The sequence below is a fragment of the Geotrypetes seraphini genome, chromosome 4 (assembly GCF_902459505.1).
Source record: "Geotrypetes seraphini chromosome 4, aGeoSer1.1, whole genome shotgun sequence".
NCBI classification, from domain to species: Eukaryota; Metazoa; Chordata; class Amphibia; order Gymnophiona; family Dermophiidae; genus Geotrypetes; species Geotrypetes seraphini.
Window position 1 is genome coordinate 279,236,551 of NC_047087.1, and position 22,105 is coordinate 279,258,655.

The window sequence follows — 22,105 nt, forward strand, 5'->3', positions numbered from 1 at the left end:
ACGGAGATCGCTTTGAGGAAAGGGATGTTATCAGTGATGTACTTCAAGGCTGAGTTCTTGGGCCTGTACTTTTTAACATTTTTGTAAGCGATATTGCTGAAGGACTGTGAATTAAAATGTGCCTTTGTGGATGATACCAAATTCCACAATAGAATAGACACCCCCTGATGGAGAGTGAACTTCAGCAAATCACTTTTCTTCACAGTTTCATGTGGAGGCAGATTTTAGAAAGGACGTCTAACTTAAAGGTCCCGATTCTATAAACGGCATCTAAAAAACAGGCGCTGAGGAACTTGGCACAAAGCGGTTGTCAATCTTCAGGCATCATTTTTAGAACTGCGCCTAGTGACGCCTAAATTAGACTTAGGTGTCAGTAGGCGTCAAAATCTTAGACATCCCCTATTTAAGCCAGGGTTTTCTTGGCCTAAATACTAGCGCCTAAGTCCAGTTTTGGCACCTACATGGAAAGCATGCCCAAGATCCATCCTTAACCACGCCCACTTTCTGGTAGGCGCCAATTAATTTTAATTTAAGCTAATTATTGAGCCAATTGAGTTTGTTATCAGCGCTGATTAAGCTAATTAAATAAATAAGTTAGATGCTTAACTTTAGGCGTCTTTTATAGAATCTGGGCCAAAATGGTGATATCCATTCTGAATGTCACATCCATTTCTCATATAGTTTAGAACAGGATATCCAAGATGCTGGTGATGTCCAGCATGAACGATCCAAACTATGAATGGGGCAAAACAAGGAATATGGATGTCTTAATGTCTATATTATAAAATGGCCACACAGACATCCACATGGAGGAATAGCCTAACGGTGAAACCAGAGGATGATGCAGCTCGTTCTAATGTTTCTTTTCTTAAAACTGTGAGGTCAGAGGTGTAACGAAGTTGAGAGGCGCCCCTCCCCCCTTGTCTCCCCCGCTCCCCCTACCGCGTGAGCACCCCCCTGCCCCCATACCTATAGTTGTTCACTGCTGCGAGTAACAATTTCAACATGCTCTTCATGACCCCGGCGGCTCTCCCTCTGATGTTACTTCCTATGTGCGGCACAAATTGTTGCTCACGGCGGTGAACAACTAGAGATGCGGGGAAGAGAAGGGGGCATGCATGTAGTGAGGGGAGGAGTGGGAAGAGGCGGAGGGGCAGAGAGGAGGAGGAGTGCCGGTGCCCCAGCCAACATGGCACCCGAGACGGACTGCCCCCCTCCCGCCTTACTACGCCACTTATCCAGGGACAGAAAATGCCTACTGTGACTTTCCTCTCTGCTGTGGAAAACCGCTTAATCAGAGCACCATTCTGTGACTTAGATATGCCAAAGACCAGATCTAAATAAGGACGTCCATCTTTTTTGGACATGGACAACATCTTCTGAAATTGGAGTTGGACGTCCAAATTTTGGCCCTAGTTAGGAGATTGTGGTGTAGTAGTTAGAGCTACAGCCTCAGCACCCTTAGGTTGTGGGTTCAAACCCTGCACTGCTCCCTGTGACCCTGGGCAAATCACTTAATCCTCCATGGCCCCAGGTAGATTGTGAGCCCACTGGAACTGATAGGGAAAATGCTTGAAGTACTTGTATGTAAACTGCTTTGAGTGTGGTTGTAAAACTACAAAAAGGCAGTATACAAATTCAATCCTTTTCCCTTTCCTGCCCCAAACACACCCAGACCATACCCCCCTTACCATACAGATGTACTACAGATTTAGATATTCATATCCTGGCTTTATAAAATTGGGATCTGGATGTCCAGGCAGTATGTATGTCTAAATACCAGTTTTCCGGCATCCAAAACACAACTAGAGCTTTTACAATAAAATAAGGGTCATGGCAGTTGCATAGCCACAGGGGAGTCTTGGTGGCCTGGATCCTCTCACCTTTTGTTAGAGACCTCTCTACTTTAGTGACTAGCAGGGATGCCAAGCCCTGCCAGCCGCAGACATCTCCTGCCTGAGTCATGCCTGCAGCCCTTAATTCAGCAGATATGCTTTGGCCACTGTCAGTCTTCTTCTTGTGCATGCTCTAACTGAGCATGTGCAGGGGAGCCAGCAGTAGTGGCCGAAGTGCACCTGAATAAATTAAGTGCCACTGCAGATGTGACATAAGGCGGGGCTTGCATTCCTGCCAGCAAAGGTAATATTTTATTGAGGACGCAGCTGTGAGGTGATGAAAGAGGAATGGAGAGACAATATCGGGACCCTGCAGTCCACTTCTGGAAACTCCCCCAAAATGAACTTCTGGCTCCAGTGGTGTAGCAAGGGCGGGGCGGGGAGTGTGGACCGCCCCGAGTGCCAGCCCTAGGGGGGTGCACAGCCGGCAGGCTGAGTCCACAACAGAGAGGCTTGTCAAAGCTTTGTATATGGTTTGGGACAAAGCTTATGGGCTCTTTTCATCTGCAGACTTTGCTCCATGTTCCAAAGCTAAATGCAGTTAATTCAAGTTTCAAGTTTATTATGGATTTGATTAATCACTTATTCAAAATTCTAAGCGATATACAAAAACAGTAAAATTACAAGTTTCTGGGGGAAACAAACCAAATAAATACGACTAACCTGACAAAACATATAATACAAAAGGAAAAAATGGGGAAAGAAATACAAGTTATTGATAGTAAATAAGACGAGTAAGGGAGTAAGGGAAAAAACAATAGGAGGGGGAGAGCAGTGGGTTTCTAAAAAAATTTGGAACTAAGATTCAATTAATTCTATACTCATAGTAGAGCAAAACTAGGGAAGGACAGTTTTCAGAAGGCTAGTTTACAGTTAAATTGCTATTTACCTAAGCTTTGAAAATTGTTTTCCCCAGTTTTGCATCTCTAAAAATTTGTAAAGATCAAAATATTAACTAAAGCCAATATAGCTAGTCACAGAACCACAATATGCAGATTTCAATAGGGGTGCCCATGTAATATTCCATTAATACTTTGTTCATTAAATATAATTATAATGGCATGAAAAATAAAGAGAAACTTTCACCGGGAAAATGTTATGAGATGTCGGAAGGTTTCATATACTGCAAAGTTCCATACTGAGTTCTGCTTTTCAAAAAGAGAAAATTTGCAAATTCTGATTGTCACCTTGATTCCATTAATGATTTCTGTCATGATTTTCATCCGATTATCTTTGTTCTTCATATTCTTCATCTGCAAAGATGGATATACAGATTTAGAGTATTTCCCTGCTCATTTTCATCGACATATTCAGACCAGAGTGATCCCAATAATTCTTTAAAGCCTTTCTAAAACCCAACTTATCTTTTTCTTCTATAATCGACTGCAGACAGTGGAAACGGAAGAACGTTCTAAAAGCCATTTCTACAAGTTGCACCAGGACAGCAGCACATAATTCCTCTACAAGGCATGGGTGCCTAACTCCCCTACCAAAGCTGTCTTGCCTTCCTCTGGTCAGCTATAGAGAGAGATAACTGTTAAGCACTTTAAGAAGACTTAATTCAATGGACATGTGGGTCAGGTAGTCATGCCCATTCAGGATACATTATACTTGATTTAGGAAAAAATAGCCCTAGGCTTACCCCAGTTCACAACCCACCTAGGCTGTTCTGGCCATTCCCTCCCTAGCCTTCCTTGCAAGCAGTCTGCTATCTGTCCCAGGTCACGGGAAAAGTATATCTGATATTATACAGGCAGTCCCCAGGTTAAGAACGAGCTACGTTTTTAAAGCTGCTCTTAAGTCAGATTTGTATGTAACTCAGAACTTGTAATTTTAAGATTCTTGCTACTTACCTCTGTTCCCAGCTGACAAAAGGGCCAACTGTCCCTACCAGTATTCCCTCTAAGGTACAGCATGCACAACCACACACTGTTCTTAATGTTGCCATGCATCATTTCTGAATTTACTACAGGTAGGGTTACCAGATTTTCCGTAACAAAAATCCAGACCCCTGGCCCTGCCCCCAGACCTGCCCAATTCTACCTGGCCCTGCCCCATTCTCCCGAGTCACACCGCATTCTGCCCCCAACCCCGCCCCCAGCCTCATCCCCCCCTCCCAACCTGTTTGCTTGTCATGAGGGCATCTGCGCATGTGCTGGTATGACCCAATGATGTCACACGCAAGCGCGCATGCATGTGATGTCACAGCGTTGCATTCACGCATGCACAGATGCCGTCCTGACGTTCTGCTAGCTGGAAGCTTTTCAAAACCCGGACAAAGTGCCAAATTGCTCAGCCGTTGGCGTCTCTAAAACCTTTAAAGAAATCTTTTTCATAGTTGAATATCTCACTAGATGTACAAAAATGTGGATTAATTAGGTCTGCAACTTGAACCATTCTGGGTTGTTTTTCTGCATTCCTTTGACCTATCCTAATCTCTTTGAATTGTCCCTCCATTGTGTTCCAGCACCTGCTGTTGTTCTTCAGTTATCATCATCGTATTTAATTCTCACTGTCAAATTGTCCTCTTGGCCACTAAGAACATAAGAACATAAGCAATGCCTCCGCTGGGTCAGACCTGAGGTCCATCGTGCCCAGCAGTCCACTCATGCGGCAGCCCAACAGGTCCAGGACCTGTGCAGTAATCCTCTATCTATACCCCTCTATCCCCTTTTCCAGCAGGAAATTGTCCAATCCTTTCTTGAACCCCAATACCGTACTCTGCCCTATTACGTTCTCTGGAAGCGCATTCCAGGTGTCCACCACAAGTTGGGTAAAGAAGAACTTCCTACCATTCGTTTTAAATCTGTCCCCTTTCAACTTTTCCGAATGCCCTCTTGTTCTTTTATTTTTTGAAAGTTTGAAGAATCTGTCCCTCTCTACTCTCTCTATGCCCTTCATGATCTTGTAAGTCTCTATCATATCCCCTCTAAGTGTCCTCTTCTTCAGGGAATAGAGTCCCAGTTTTTCCAATCTTTCAGCGTATGAAAGGTTTTCCAAACCTTTTATCAGACGTGTCGCTCTCCTCTGAACTCTCTCGAGCAACGCCATATCGTTCTTAAGGGGACCAATATTGGACACAGTACTCAAGATGCGGACGCACCATCGCCCGGTACAGCAGCAGGATAACTTCTTTCGTTCTGGCTGTAATACCCTTCTTGATTATACCTAGCATTCTATTCGCTCTCTTAGCGGCCACTGCGCACTGTGCCGTCGGTTTCATTGTAATGTCCACCATTACCATTAATAAGCACAGTGTAATGTCTAATTACATGATACATGCTTTTTCAGTGGTTGCAGTGTGATTGTTCGCCGAGTAATCAGAAGTCTTTGAAGCAGGAACTGAAATGGGGCAGCTTATTGGTGGGAACCTGGTTGGACATTTACTGAACTTTCTTCAGTCTGGATTCTTTTTGCAAGTGAAATTTAGTATTTTTTACTGGAACAGGCGGGGCACGATTTAGTAATTTGACATTGAGATAGGAGACACTGGGCTTCATTACATTTTGATATTAGCAAGAAGAGAGACTAATTATGATGTAACTTGTTGATTTACTGATCGGAGCAGAGTCTCTCTCATAATAGCAATTGTGGGAACTGCTTTCAGTTACTGAACTACTCTCTCTCTCTTGCATATGTATATGCTCTCTGATTAACGTGACTCTTTCCTCTACAGCCGTGTAAGACATGGGGAAACCACTGCTTGCCCTGGATTGGTAGCATGGAATGTTGCTACTCCTTGGGTTTTGGCCCGGTACTAGGGACCTGGATTGGACACCATGAGAACAGGCTACTGGGCTTGATGGACCTTTGGTCTGACCCAAATAGTGATTATTATGTTCTTACATGAGCCAAATATAGGGCAATCAAGCCATTGTAACATCACTGATGAGTTGGCTCTGAGGCACTGTGGAAAGAGGCATTATGACATCACAATCTCAGTTCTGGCATGTTGCTCCCATTGGGTTCCGGAATCATGCTATTCTTTCAGATGCTGGAATGTTGCTACTCCTTGGGTTTTGCCCAGGTACTAGGGACCTGGATTGTCCACCGTGAGAATGGGCTATTGGGCTTGATGGACCATTGGTCTGACCCAATAAGGCTATTCTTATGATTTATGAATAAATATACCCTCCTTAAACATCAGAGTGCTCCTACAGACAGACTACACTCAGCTTGCTACCTGAAGTCCCTTGGACTTGGTGGCCAGGACAGCATTGATGGGTATCAACAGCACTATAACTGCAACCCCTGCCAGAAGAGAAGGGCCCAGCTCTGACCACAGGAACACGATGGAAAGCACAATCTGCAAAGGAGAGGACCACAGCAGATGGATGAAGTTGGCCACATCCATAAACCTCTGGGCATCAGCAGACATCAAGTTCACTGTTTCCCCCACAGTCGACTCTTTCCGGGTAATGGTGGAGGTGATCATGGCCTAAGAAGACAAATCATAGTGATTATTATGTTGCTGAGGCACTGCAAAATCATTTTTACACTGAAACACTTTTATCCCCTCTATTAAAAATCTCCTTATGCTGCTGTGCAAAGCCTTCAATCTGCCCTCCCTCTGGGTTGCCCTTACAACCAATAAAGAGCCTTGACCTCTAATGAATATGCACGAGAGAGATTTGCCTGCCTACTTCCTCCATTATAACCCTAACCCTTCCCTTCCCCCTATCTCCTCCATTTTAATTTTAACTTCGATGTATTTCTGAACTTTCCCCCCCTCGGTACCTTTTGTATCTACTCCATTATTACCCAGTCGTTTTTGTCTAGTCTACTTCCCTCCCCTTTTTATTTATATTTTTACTTCCCCCCCCCCAATTATTTTAAAGTGTTAATTTTAGCTCTGTAAACTGACCAGATACTTGTTGATGGCCAGTCTTTCAAACTATAAATAAACTTGGAAACTTGAAAGCAATGAAGCTACTAAGTAGTAGATTTAAAACAAACCAGAGAAAATATTTCTTCACACAATGTGTAATTAAACTCTGGAATTTATTGCCGGAGAATATGGTGTAATCAGTTAGCTTAGTGAGGTTTAAAAAAGGCTTGGATAATTTCCTAAAAGAGAAGTCCATAGGCCATTATTGAGATGGCTTGGGGAAATCCACTGCCTATTCCTAGGATAAGCAGCATAAAATCTGTTTTATTGCTTGGGATCTAGCTAAGTACTTAGGCCATGGTTTGGCCACTGTTGGAAACAGGATACTGGACTTGATGGACCTTTGGTCTGTCCCAGTATGGCAATTCTTATGTTCTAAATCTCTCTCATGTATATTTATTACCTTTCTTCAAAGCGACATGCTTGGTTGATGTTCCCAGTTTGGGTGTCCTATCTCTGAAGCTGCTTGTAGTTGAAATGATATTGAATGCAAGAAGTAAAAGGGGAGCCTTTGCCAGTTATAGCTCTTGAAGATGCTTAATAGCGAAACACAGTCCTGTGTCAGGCTCGACTGATTGCGTGTTTAACATTTTGGAAGAAGTACAGTGAGCAAGGTTTTCATGAAGTAAAGAGAGGACTTCAGCACAATATATGAAGATCTAAGCAGAATGGCGCTATGAGACAGAGACCAACAAAAATAAATTTGATATTTCCGTAAACTTCTAAAAACTTTTTTTTCCATGAAAGTTTATTAATTTTTCAAAGACAATAAGAAAACATCAGCGAATAAAAAAGTTTTTAGAAAATTTTTGATTTTCTAAAAACTTTTTTATTCGCTAAACATTTTGAAAACTAACTCTTGTATTTCAGTTTACTTTCTTTTTTTTAATTTATTGTTTACCGCGTCGAGCTTCCTTTGCTTGAAGACCTGGTATATAAGGTTTAGTTTTAGTTTAGTTTAGTTTAGACACTTTTTTGTAGGCATGGTTAGGGAACGTATTTTGGGCATGTTATTTATGTAGGTGCCGATTTTGAACTTAGACGTTGATAGATGTAGTAAAGGGGGTCAGTCTGCCATGGCACTCCCCCAACCCCCGCTGTACGCATACCTTCATTTCCCCCCCCCCAACCATACCTTTATCTCTTTACTGGCATGAGCAACGACTCCAATCTGCTGCTTGCGGAAGCGTTGGCTCTCCCTCTGAAGTCATTTCTGGATCCTACGCATAGGAAGTGACGTCAGAGGGAGAGCCAACACCAATGCGGGCAGCAAGTTGGTGATGCTGCTTATGCTGGGGAAGTTAAAAGAGGTATGGGGTAGAGAAGGGGTGCGTACTTGGTGGGGGTGAGGTGGGGAAGAGGGTGGGGGAAGGGTGCCACTGCCTCAGGCGCCTCTCACCCTCACTACACTGAGCGCACTCATTTAGGCCAATAAAACTCTGGCATGAATAGGGTGTGCCTAAGGTTAGGATACCTATCGATACCTAAGCCCACTTTAGGCACCTCTAGGTGTGACTAATATAACCGGGATTCTTGATGCCAAAGTTTTAAGCGCCATTTATGAAATCTGGGTCTGTGTGCACAAAAACCACAGCAGGTAATTACAAGGAGGTGTGGACCTGGGAGTGATATGGGCAAGTCAATGTTGTGCAAGCATTGGTCATAGAATGCTAACATTTAAGCACCTAACTACCAACATTTAGACATGAGAAGTTACACCAGGCATTGAGCTAGCATAAGTGCTCACTCCTAAAGTTAGGCGTTCAACTGCAGACTTATGCAAGTACGGTGAAAGAAAATATTCAAAACTACCTTCGAATACCAAGGACCTCTCATCTTTAACAAACTGCCCATCAGCTACCTTGAATTCCAGAAGAAACTGAAGACACGCCTCTTTTCACTGTAGTTTCTTTCATAAGAACATAAAAGAATTGCCGCTGCTGGGTCAGACCAGTGGTTCATTGTGCCCAGCAGTCCGCTCCTGCGGCAGCCCCTAGGTCAAAGACCAGTGCCCTAACTGAGACTAGCCTTACTTGCGTACGTTCCGGTTCAGCAGGAACTTGTCTAACTTTGTCTTGAATCCTTGGTGGGTGTTTTCCCCTACGACAGCCTCCGGAAGAGCGTTCCAGTTTTCTACCACTCTCTGGGTGAAGAAGAGCTTCCTTACGTTTGTACGGAATCTGTCCCCTTTCAACTTTAGAGAGTGCCCTCTCGTTCTCTCTACCTTAGAGAGGGTGAACAACCTGTCTTTATCTACTAAGTCTATTCCCTTCAGTATCTTGAATGTTTCGATCATGTCCCCTCTCAGTCTCCTCTTTTCAAGGGAGAAGAGGCCCAGTTTCTCTAATCTCTCGCGGTATGGCAACTCCTCCAACCCCTTAACCATTTTAGTCGCTCTTCTCTGGACCCTTTCGAGTAGTACCATGTCCTTCTTCATGTACGGCAACCAGTGCTAGACGCAGTATTCCAGGTGAGGGCGTACCATGGCCTGGTACAGCAGCATGATAACCTTCTCCAATCTGTTTGTGATCCCCTTCTTAATTATTCCTAGCATCCTATTTGCCCTTTTCACCGCCGCCGCACTTTCTTACCCTAAGACAGCCCATCAACTACCTTCAATTCCGGAACAAACTGAAGACACACCTCTTTTCACTGTAGTCACTTTCTTACCCTAAGACAGCCCATCAGCTACCTTGAATTCCGGAAAGAACTGAAGACACGCCTCTTTTCACTTTCTTACCCTAAGACAGCCCAACAGCTACCTTGAATTCCAGAAGGAACTGAAGACACGCCTCTTTTCACTTTCTTACCCTAAGACAGCCCAACAGCTACCTTGAATTCCGGAAGGAACTGAAGACACGCCTCTTTTCACTTTCTTACCCTAAGACAGCCCATCAACTACCTTCAATTCCGGAACAAACTGAAGACACGCCTCTTTTCACTTTCTTACCCTAAGACAGCCCATCAACTACCTTCAATTCCGGAACAAACTGAAGACACACCTCTTTTCACTGTAGTCACTTTCTTACCCTAAGACAGCCCATCAACTACCTTCAATTCCGGAAGGAACTGAAGACACGCCTCTTTTCACTTTCTTACCCTAAGACAGCCCATCAGCTACCTTGAATTCCGGAAGGAACTGAAGACACGCCTCTTTTCACTTTCTTACCCTAAGACAGCCCATCAGCTACCTTGAATTCCGGAAGGAACTGAAGACACGCCTCTTTTCACTTTCTTACCCTAAGACAGCCCAACAGCTACCTTGAATTCCAGAAGGAACTGAAGACACGCCTCTTTTCACTTTCTTACCCTAAGACAGCCCATCAGCTACCTTGAATTCCAGAAGGAACTGAAGACACGCCTCTGTTCACTATAGTCACTTTCTTACCCTAAGACAGCCCATCAACTACCTTCAATTCCGGAAGGAACTGAAGACACGCCTCTTTTCACTTTCTTACCCTAAGACAGCCCATCAGCTACCTTGAATTCCGGAAGGAACTGAAGACACGCCTCTTTTCACTTTCTTACCCTAAGACAGCCCAACAGCTACCTTGAATTCCGGAAGGAACTGAAGACACGCCTCTTTTCACTGTAGTTTCTTTCATAAGAACATAAAAGAATTGCCGCTGCTGGGTCAGACCAGTGGTTCATTGTGCCCAGCAGTCCGCTCCTGCGGCAGCCCCTAGGTCAAAGACCAGTGCCCTAACTGAGACTAGCCTTACTTGCGTACGTTCCGGTTCAGCAGGAACTTGTCTAACTTTGTCTTGAATCCTTGGTGGGTGTTTTCCCCTACGACAGCCTCCGGAAGAGCGTTCCAGTTTTCTACCACTCTCTGGGTGAAGAAGAGCTTCCTTACGTTTGTACGGAATCTGTCCCCTTTCAACTTTAGAGAGTGCCCTCTCGTTCTCTCTACCTTAGAGAGGGTGAACAACCTGTCTTTATCTACTAAGTCTATTCCCTTCAGTATCTTGAATGTTTCGATCATGTCCCCTCTCAGTCTCCTCTTTTCAAGGGAGAAGAGGCCCAGTTTCTCTAATCTCTCGCGGTATGGCAACTCCTCCAACCCCTTAACCATTTTAGTCGCTCTTCTCTGGACCCTTTCGAGTAGTACCATGTCGTTCTTCATGTACGGCAACCAGTGCTAGACGCAGTATTCCAGGTGAGGGCGTACCATGGCCTGGTACAGCAGCATGATAACCTTCTCCAATCTGTTTGTGATCCCCTTCTTAATTATTCCTAGCATCCTATTTGCCCTTTTCACCGCCGCCGCACTTTCTTACCCTAAGACAGCCCATCAACTACCTTCAATTCCGGAACAAACTGAAGACACACCTCTTTTCACTGTAGTCACTTTCTTACCCTAAGACAGCCCATCAACTACCTTCAATTCCGGAAGGAACTGAAGACACGCCTCTTTTCACTTTCTTACCCTAAGACAGCCCATCAGCTACCTTGAATTCCGGAAGGAACTGAAGACACGCCTCTTTTCACTTTCTTACCCTAAGACAGCCCATCAGCTACCTTGAATTCCGGAAGGAACTGAAGACACGCCTCTTTTCACTTTCTTACCCTAAGACAGCCCAACAGCTACCTTGAATTCCAGAAGGAACTGAAGACACGCCTCTTTTCACTTTCTTACCCTAAGACAGCCCATCAGCTACCTTGAATTCCAGAAGGAACTGAAGACACGCCTCTGTTCACTATAGTCACTTTCTTACCCTAAGACAGCCCATCAACTACCTTCAATTCCGGAAGGAACTGAAGACACGCCTCTTTTCACTTTCTTACCCTAAGACAGCCCATCAGCTACCTTGAATTCCGGAAGGAACTGAAGACACGCCTCTTTTCACTTTCTTACCCTAAGACAGCCCAACAGCTACCTTGAATTCCGGAAGGAACTGAAGACACGCCTCTTTTCACTGTAGTTTCTTTCATAAGAACATAAAAGAATTGCCGCTGCTGGGTCAGACCAGTGGTTCATTGTGCCCAGCAGTCCGCTCCTGCGGCAGCCCCTAGGTCAAAGACCAGTGCCCTAACTGAGACTAGCCTTACTTGCGTACGTTCCGGTTCAGCAGGAACTTGTCTAACTTTGTCTTGAATCCTTGGTGGGTGTTTTCCCCTACGACAGCCTCCGGAAGAGCGTTCCAGTTTTCTACCACTCTCTGGGTGAAGAAGAGCTTCCTTACGTTTGTACGGAATCTGTCCCCTTTCAACTTTAGAGAGTGCCCTCTCGTTCTCTCTACCTTAGAGAGGGTGAACAACCTGTCTTTATCTACTAAGTCTATTCCCTTCAGTATCTTGAATGTTTCGATCATGTCCCCTCTCAGTCTCCTCTTTTCAAGGGAGAAGAGGCCCAGTTTCTCTAATCTCTCGCGGTATGGCAACTCCTCCAACCCCTTAACCATTTTAGTCGCTCTTCTCTGGACCCTTTCGAGTAGTACCATGTCGTTCTTCATGTACGGCAACCAGTGCTAGACGCAGTATTCCAGGTGAGGGCGTACCATGGCCTGGTACAGCAGCATGATAACCTTCTCCAATCTGTTTGTGATCCCCTTCTTAATTATTCCTAGCATCCTATTTGCCCTTTTCACCGCCGCCGCACTTTCTTACCCTAAGACAGCCCATCAACTACCTTCAATTCCGGAACAAACTGAAGACACACCTCTTTTCACTGTAGTCACTTTCTTACCCTAAGACAGCCCATCAGCTACCTTGAATTCCGGAAGGAACTGAAGACACGCCTCTTTTCACTTTCTTACCCTAAGACAGCCCAACAGCTACCTTGAATTCCAGAAGGAACTGAAGACACGCCTCTTTTCACTTTCTTACCCTAAGACAGCCCAACAGCTACCTTGAATTCCGGAAGGAACTGAAGACACGCCTCTTTTCACTTTCTTACCCTAAGACAGCCCATCAGCTACCTTGAATTCCAGAAGGAACTGAAGACACGCCTCTGTTCACTATAGTCACTTTCTTACCCTAAGACAGCCCATCAACTACCTTCAATTCCGGAAGGAACTGAAGACACGCCTCTTTTCACTTTCTTACCCTAAGACAGCCCATCAGCTACCTTGAATTCCGGAAGGAACTGAAGACACGCCTCTTTTCACTTTCTTACCCTAAGACAGCCCAACAGCTACCTTGAATTCCGGAAGGAACTGAAGACACGCCTCTTTTCACTGTAGTTTCTTTCATAAGAACATAAAAGAATTGCCGCTGCTGGGTCAGACCAGTGGTTCATTGTGCCCAGCAGTCCGCTCCTGCGGCAGCCCCTAGGTCAAAGACCAGTGCCCTAACTGAGACTAGCCTTACTTGCGTACGTTCCGGTTCAGCAGGAACTTGTCTAACTTTGTCTTGAATCCTTGGTGGGTGTTTTCCCCTACGACAGCCTCCGGAAGAGCGTTCCAGTTTTCTACCACTCTCTGGGTGAAGAAGAGCTTCCTTACGTTTGTACGGAATCTGTCCCCTTTCAACTTTAGAGAGTGCCCTCTCGTTCTCTCTACCTTAGAGAGGGTGAACAACCTGTCTTTATCTACTAAGTCTATTCCCTTCAGTATCTTGAATGTTTCGATCATGTCCCCTCTCAGTCTCCTCTTTTCAAGGGAGAAGAGGCCCAGTTTCTCTAATCTCTCGCGGTATGGCAACTCCTCCAACCCCTTAACCATTTTAGTCGCTCTTCTCTGGACCCTTTCGAGTAGTACCATGTCGTTCTTCATGTACGGCAACCAGTGCTAGACGCAGTATTCCAGGTGAGGGCGTACCATGGCCTGGTACAGCAGCATGATAACCTTCTCCAATCTGTTTGTGATCCCCTTCTTAATTATTCCTAGCATCCTATTTGCCCTTTTCACCGCCGCCGCACTTTCTTACCCTAAGACAGCCCATCAACTACCTTCAATTCCGGAACAAACTGAAGACACACCTCTTTTCACTGTAGTCACTTTCTTACCCTAAGACAGCCCATCAACTACCTTCAATTCCGGAAGGAACTGAAGACACGCCTCTTTTCACTTTCTTACCCTAAGACAGCCCATCAGCTACCTTGAATTCCGGAAGGAACTGAAGACACGCCTCTTTTCACTTTCTTACCCTAAGACAGCCCAACAGCTACCTTGAATTCCAGAAGGAACTGAAGACACGCCTCTTTTCACTTTCTTACCCTAAGACAGCCCATCAGCTACCTTGAATTCCAGAAGGAACTGAAGACACGCCTCTGTTCACTATAGTCACTTTCTTACCCTAAGACAGCCCATCAACTACCTTCAATTCCGGAAGGAACTGAAGACACGCCTCTTTTCACTTTCTTACCCTAAGACAGCCCATCAGCTACCTTGAATTCCAGAAGGAACTGAAGACACGCCTCTTTTCACTTTCTTACCCTAAGACAGCCCAACAGCTACCTTGAATTCCGGAAGGAACTGAAGACACGCCTCTTTTCACTTTCTTACCCTAAGACAGCCCAACAGCTACCTTGAATTCCAGAAGGAACTGAAGACACGCCTCTTTTCACTTTCTTACCCTAAGACAGCCCATCAGCTACCTTGAATTCCAGAAGGAACTGAAGACACGCCTCTGTTCACTATAGTCACTTTCTTACCCTAAGACAGCCCATCAACTACCTTCAATTCCGGAACAAACTGAAGACACACCTCTTTTCACTGTAGTCACTTTCTTACCCTAAGACAGCCCATCAACTACCTTCAATTCCGGAACAAACTGAAGACACACCTCTTTTCACTGTAGTCACTTTCTTACCCTAAGACAGCCCATCAACTACCTTCAATTCCGGAAGGAACTGAAGACACGCCTCTTTTCACTTTCTTACCCTAAGACAGCCCATCAGCTACCTTGAATTCCGGAAGGAACTGAAGACACGCCTCTTTTCACTTTCTTACCCTAAGACAGCCCATCAACTACCTTCAATTCCGGAAGGAACTGAAGACACGCCTCTTTTCACTTTCTTACCCTAAGACAGCCCATCAGCTACCTTGAATTCCGGAAGGAACTGAAGACACGCCTCTTTTCACTTTCTTACCCTAAGACAGCCCAACAGCTACCTTGAATTCCAGAAGGAACTGAAGACACGCCTCTTTTCACTTTCTTACCCTAAGACAGCCCATCAGCTACCTTGAATTCCAGAAGGAACTGAAGACACGCCTCTGTTCACTATAGTCACTTTCTTACCCTAAGACAGCCCATCAGCTACCTTGAATTCCGGAAGGAACTGAAGACACGCCTCTTTTCACTTTCTTACCCTAAGACAGCCCAACAGCTACCTTGAATTCCGGAAGGAACTGAAGACACGCCTCTTTTCACTGTAGTTTCTTTCATAAGAACATAAAAGAATTGCCGCTGCTGGGTCAGACCAGTGGTTCATTGTGCCCAGCAGTCCGCTCCTGCGGCAGCCCCTAGGTCAAAGACCAGTGCCCTAACTGAGACTAGCCTTACTTGCGTACGTTCCGGTTCAGCAGGAACTTGTCTAACTTTGTCTTGAATCCTTGGTGGGTGTTTTCCCCTACGACAGCCTCCGGAAGAGCGTTCCAGTTTTCTACCACTCTCTGGGTGAAGAAGAGCTTCCTTACGTTTGTACGGAATCTGTCCCCTTTCAACTTTAGAGAGTGCCCTCTCGTTCTCTCTACCTTAGAGAGGGTGAACAACCTGTCTTTATCTACTAAGTCTATTCCCTTCAGTATCTTGAATGTTTCGATCATGTCCCCTCTCAGTCTCCTCTTTTCAAGGGAGAAGAGGCCCAGTTTCTCTAATCTCTCGCGGTATGGCAACTCCTCCAACCCCTTAACCATTTTAGTCGCTCTTCTCTGGACCCTTTCGAGTAGTACCATGTCGTTCTTCATGTACGGCAACCAGTGCTAGACGCAGTATTCCAGGTGAGGGCGTACCATGGCCTGGTACAGCAGCATGATAACCTTCTCCAATCTGTTTGTGATCCCCTTCTTAATTATTCCTAGCAACCTATTTGCCCTTTTCACCGCCGCCGCACTTTCTTACCCTAAGACAGCCCATCAACTACCTTCAATTCCGGAACAAACTGAAGACACACCTCTTTTCACTGTAGTCACTTTCTTACCCTAAGACAGCCCATCAACTACCTTCAATTCCGGAAGGAACTGAAGACACGCCTCTTTTCACTTTCTTACCCTAAGACAGCCCATCAGCTACCTTGAATTCCGGAAGGAACTGAAGACACGCCTCTTTTCACTTTCTTACCCTAAGACAGCCCATCAGCTACCTTGAATTCCGGAAGGAACTGAAGACACGCCTCTTTTCACTTTCTTACCCTAAGACAGCCCAACAGCTACCTTGAATTCCAGAAGGAACTGAAGACACGCCTCTTTTCACTTTCTTACCCTAAGACAGCCCATCAACTACCTTCAATTCCGGAAGGAACTGAAGACACGCCTCTTTTCACTTTCTTACCCTAAGACAGCCCATCAGCTACCTTGAATTCCGGAAGGAACTGAAGACACGCCTCTTTTCACTTTCTTACCCTAAGACAGCCCATCAGCTACCTTGAATTCCAGAAGGAACTGAAGACACGCCTCTTTTCACTTTCTTACCCTAAGACAGCCCATCAGCTACCTTGAATTCCAGAAGGAACTGAAGACACGCCTCTGTTCACTATAGTCACTTTCTTACCCTAAGACAGCCCATCAACTACCTTCAATTCCGGAAGGAACTGAAGACACGCCTCTTTTCACTTTCTTACCCTAAGACAGCCCATCAGCTACCTTGAATTCCGGAAGGAACTGAAGACACGCCTCTTTTCACTTTCTTACCCTAAGACAGCCCAACAGCTACCTTGAATTCCGGAAGGAACTGAAGACACGCCTCTTTTCACTGTAGTTTCTTTCATAAGAACATAAAAGAATTGCCGCTGCTGGGTCAGACCAGTGGTTCATTGTGCCCAGCAGTCCGCTCCTGCGGCAGCCCCTAGGTCAAAGACCAGTGCCCTAACTGAGACTAGCCTTACTTGCGTACGTTCCGGTTCAGCAGGAACTTGTCTAACTTTGTCTTGAATCCTTGGTGGGTGTTTTCCCCTACGACAGCCTCCGGAAGAGCGTTCCAGTTTTCTACCACTCTCTGGGTGAAGAAGAGCTTCCTTACGTTTGTACGGAATCTGTCCCCTTTCAACTTTAGAGAGTGCCCTCTCGTTCTCTCTACCTTAGAGAGGGTGAACAACCTGTCTTTATCTACTAAGTCTATTCCCTTCAGTATCTTGAATGTTTCGATCATGTCCCCTCTCAGTCTCCTCTTTTCAAGGGAGAAGAGGCCCAGTTTCTCTAATCTCTCGCGGTATGGCAACTCCTCCAACCCCTTAACCATTTTAGTCGCTCTTCTCTGGACCCTTTCGAGTAGTACCATGTCGTTCTTCATGTACGGCAACCAGTGCTAGACGCAGTATTCCAGGTGAGGGCGTACCATGGCCTGGTACAGCAGCATGATAACCTTCTCCAATCTGTTTGTGATCCCCTTCTTAATTATTCCTAGCATCCTATTTGCCCTTTTCACCGCCGCCGCACTTTCTTACCCTAAGACAGCCCATCAACTACCTTCAATTCCGGAAGGAACTGAAGACACGCCTCTTTTCACTTTCTTACCCTAAGACAGCCCATCAACTACCTTCAATTCCGGAACAAACTGAAGACACACCTCTTTTCACTGTAGTCACTTTCTTACCCTAAGACAGCCCATCAACTACCTTCAATTCCGGAAGGAACTGAAGACACGCCTCTTTTCACTTTCTTACCCTAAGACAGCCCATCAGCTACCTTGAATTCCGGAAGGAACTGAAGACACGCCTCTTTTCACTTTCTTACCCTAAGACAGCCCATCAGCTACCTTGAATTCCGGAAGGAACTGAAGACACGCCTCTTTTCACTTTCTTACCCTAAGACAGCCCAACAGCTACCTTGAATTCCAGAAGGAACTGAAGACACGCCTCTTTTCACTTTCTTACCCTAAGACAGCCCATCAGCTACCTTGAATTCCAGAAGGAACTGAAGACACGCCTCTGTTCATTATAGTCACTTTCTTACCCTAAGACAGCCCATCAACTACCTTCAATTCCGGAAGGAACTGAAGACACGCCTCTTTTCACTTTCTTACCCTAAGACAGCCCAACAGCTACCTTGAATTCTGGAAGGAACTGAAGACACGCCTCTTTTCACTTTCTTACCCTAAGACAGCCCAACAGCTACCTTGAATTCCGGAAGGAACTGAAGACACGCCTCTTTTCACTTTCTTACCCTAAGACAGCCCATCAACTACCTTCAATTCCGGAACAAACTGAAGACACACCTCTTTTCACTGTAGTCACTTTCTTACCCTAAGACAGCCCATCAACTACCTTCAATTCCGGAAGGAACTGAAGACACGCCTCTTTTCACTTTCTTACCCTAAGACAGCCCAACAGCTACCTTGAATTCCAGAAGGAACTGAAGACACGCCTCTTTTCACTTTCTTACCCTAAGACAGCCCATCAGCTACCTTGAATTCCAGAAGGAACTGAAGACACGCCTCTGTTCACTATAGTCACTTTCTTACCCTAAGACAGCCCATCAGCTACCTTGAATTCCGGAAGGAACTGAAGACACGCCTCTTTTCACTTTCTTACCCTAAGACAGCCCAACAGCTACCTTGAATTCCGGAAGGAACTGAAGACACGCCTCTTTTCACTGTAGTTTCTTTCATAAGAACATAAAAGAATTGCCGCTGCTGGGTCAGACCAGTGGTTCATTGTGCCCAGCAGTCCGCTCCTGCGGCAGCCCCTAGGTCAAAGACCAGTGCCCTAACTGAGACTAGCCTTACTTGCGTACGTTCCGGTTCAGCAGGAACTTGTCTAACTTTGTCTTGAATCCTTGGTGGGTGTTTTCCCCTACGACAGCCTCCGGAAGAGCGTTCCAGTTTTCTACCACTCTCTGGGTGAAGAAGAGCTTCCTTACGTTTGTACGGAATCTGTCCCCTTTTAACTTTAGAGAGTGCCCTCTCGTTCTCTCTACCTTAGAGAGGGTGAACAACCTGTCTTTATCTACTAAGTCTATTCCCTTCAGTATCTTGAATGTTTCGATCATGTCCCCTCTCAGTCTCCTCTTTTCAAGGGAGAAGAGGCCCAGTTTCTCTAATCTCTCGCGGTATGGCAACTCCTCCAACCCCTTAACCATTTTAGTCGCTCTTCTCTGGACCCTTTCGAGTAGTACCATGTCGTTCTTCATGTACGGCAACCAGTGCTAGACGCAGTATTCCAGGTGAGGGCGTACCATGGCCTGGTACAGCAGCATGATAACCTTCTCCAATCTGTTTGTGATCCCCTTCTTAATTATTCCTAGCATCCTATTTGCCCTTTTCACCGCCGCCGCACTTTCTTACCCTATGACAGCCCATCAACTACCTTCAATTCCGGAACAAACTGAAGACACACCTCTTTTCACTGTAGTCACTTTCTTACCCTAAGACAGCCCATCAACTACCTTCAATTCCGGAAGGAACTGAAGACACGCCTCTTTTCACTTTCTTACCCTAAGACAGCCCATCAGCTACCTTGAATTCCGGAAGGAACTGAAGACACGCCTCTTTTCACTTTCTTACCCTAAGACAGCCCAACAGCTACCTTGAATTCCAGAAGGAACTGAAGACACGCCTCTTTTCACTTTCTTACCCTAAGACAGCCCATCAGCTACCTTGAATTCCAGAAGGAACTGAAGACACGCCTCTGTTCACTATAGTCACTTTCTTACCCTAAGACAGCCCATCAACTACCTTCAATTCCGGAAGGAACTGAAGACACGCCTCTTTTCACTTTCTTACCCTAAGACAGCCCATCAGCTACCTTGAATTCCAGAAGGAACTGAAGACACGCCTCTGTTCACTATAGTCACTTTCTTACCCTAAGACAGCCCATCAACTACCTTCAATTCCGGAAGGAACTGAAGACACGCCTCTTTTCACTTTCTTACCCTAAGACAGCCCATCAGCTACCTTGAATTCCGGAAGGAACTGAAGACACGCCTCTTTTCACTTTCTTACCCTAAGACAGCCCAACAGCTACCTTGAATTCCGGAAGGAACTGAAGACACGCCTCTTTTCACTGTAGTTTCTTTCATAAGAACATAAAAGAATTGCCGCTGCTGGGTCAGACCAGTGGTTCATTGTGCCCAGCAGTCCGCTCCTGCGGCAGCCCCTAGGTCAAAGACCAGTGCCCTAACTGAGACTAGCCTTACTTGCGTACGTTCCGGTTCAGCAGGAACTTGTCTAACTTTGTCTTGAATCCTTGGTGGGTGTTTTCCCCTACGACAGCCTCCGGAAGAGCGTTCCAGTTTTCTACCACTCTCTGGGTGAAGAAGAGCTTCCTTACGTTTGTACGGAATCTGTCCCCTTTCAACTTTAGAGAGTGCCCTCTCGTTCTCTCTACCTTAGAGAGGGTGAACAACCTGTCTTTATCTACTAAGTCTATTCCCTTCAGTATCTTGAATGTTTCGATCATGTCCCCTCTCAGTCTCCTCTTTTCAAGGGAGAAGAGGCCCAGTTTCTCTAATCTCTCGCGGTATGGCAACTCCTCCAACCCTTAACCATTTTAGTCGCTCTTCTCTGGACCCTTTCGAGTAGTACCATGTCGTTCTTCATGTACGGCAACCAGTGCTAGACGCAGTATTCCAGGTGAGGGCGTACCATGGCCTGGTACAGCAGCATGATAACCTTCTCCAATCTGTTTGTGATCCCCTTCTTAATTATTCCTAGCATCCTATTTGCCCTTTTCACCGCCGCCGCACTTTCTTACCCTAAGACAGCCCATCAACTACCTTCAATTCCGGAACAAACTGAAGACACACCTCTTTTCACTGTAGTCACTTTCTTACCCTAAGACAGCCCATCAACTACCTTCAATTCCGGAAGGAACTGAAGACACGCCTCTTTTCACTTTCTTACCCTAAGACAGCCCATCAGCTACCTTGAATTCCGGAAGGAACTGAAGACACGCCTCTTTTCACTTTCTTACCCTAAGACAGCCCAACAGCTACCTTGAATTCCAGAAGGAACTGAAGACACGCCTCTTTTCACTTTCTTACCCTAAGACAGCCCATCAGCTACCTTGAATTCCGGAAGGAACTGAAGACACGCCTCTTTTCACTTTCTTACCCTAAGACAGCCCAACAGCTACCTTGAATTCCAGAAGGAACTGAAGACACGCCTCTTTTCACTTTCTTACCCTAAGACAGCCCATCAGCTACCTTGAATTCCAGAAGGAACTGAAGACACGCCTCTGTTCACTATAGTCACTTTCTTACCCTAAGACAGCCCATCAGCTACCTTGAATTCCGGAAGGAACTGAAGACACGCCTCTTTTCACTTTCTTACCCTAAGACAGCCCATCAGCTACCTTGAATTCCGGAAGGAACTGAAGACACGCCTCTTTTCACTTTCTTACCCTAAGACAGCCCAACAGCTACCTTGAATTCCGGAAGGAACTGAAGACACGCCTCTTTTCACTTTCTTACCCTAAGACAGCCCATCAGCTACCTTGAATTCCGGAAGGAACTGAAGACACGCCTCTTTTCACTTTCTTACCCTAAGACAGCCCATCAGCTACCTTGAATTCCAGAAGGAACTGAAGACACGCCTCTGTTCACTATAGTCACTTTCTTACCCTAAGACAGCCCATCAACTACCTTCAATTCCGGAAGGAACTGAAGACACGCCTCTTTTCACTTTCTTACCCTAAGACAGCCCATCAGCTACCTTGAATTCCGGAAGGAACTGAAGACACGCCTCTTTTCACTTTCTTACCCTAAGACAGCCCAACAGCTACCTTGAATTCCGGAAGGAACTGAAGACACGCCTCTTTTCACTGTAGTTTCTTTCATAAGAACATAAAAGAATTGCCGCTGCTGGGTCAGACCAGTGGTTCATTGTGCCCAGCAGTCCGCTCCTGCGGCAGCCCCTAGGTCAAAGACCAGTGCCCTAACTGAGACTAGCCTTACTTGCGTACGTTCCGGTTCAGCAGGAACTTGTCTAACTTTGTCTTGAATCCTTGGTGGGTGTTTTCCCCTACGACAGCCTCCGGAAGAGCGTTCCAGTTTTCTACCACTCTCTGGGTGAAGAAGAGCTTCCTTACGTTTGTACGGAATCTGTCCCCTTTCAACTTTAGAGAGTGCCCTCTCGTTCTCTCTACCTTAGAGAGGGTGAACAACCTGTCTTTATCTACTAAGTCTATTCCCTTCAGTATCTTGAATGTTTCGATCATGTCCCCTCTCAGTCTCCTCTTTTCAAGGGAGAAGAGGCCCAGTTTCTCTAATCTCTCGCGGTATGG

The 22,105-nt window shown here is 45.7% G+C and overlaps 1 protein-coding gene across 1 annotated transcript in view; it reads right to left on the reverse strand.

Annotated features, from left to right (window-relative positions):
- The window catches only part of ABCC2 (ATP binding cassette subfamily C member 2), a 133,853-nt gene that overhangs the window by 59,593 nt on the left and 52,155 nt on the right, over positions 1-22,105 (reverse strand). Inside the window, exons 10-11 of the mRNA XM_033943489.1 lie at positions 6,079-6,333; positions 3,083-3,148 (exon numbers count right to left, since the gene is read on the reverse strand). Coding sequence (XP_033799380.1) covers positions 3,083-3,148; positions 6,079-6,333 — 321 coding nt within the window. The remainder of the gene's footprint in view (positions 1-3,082; positions 3,149-6,078; positions 6,334-22,105) is intronic.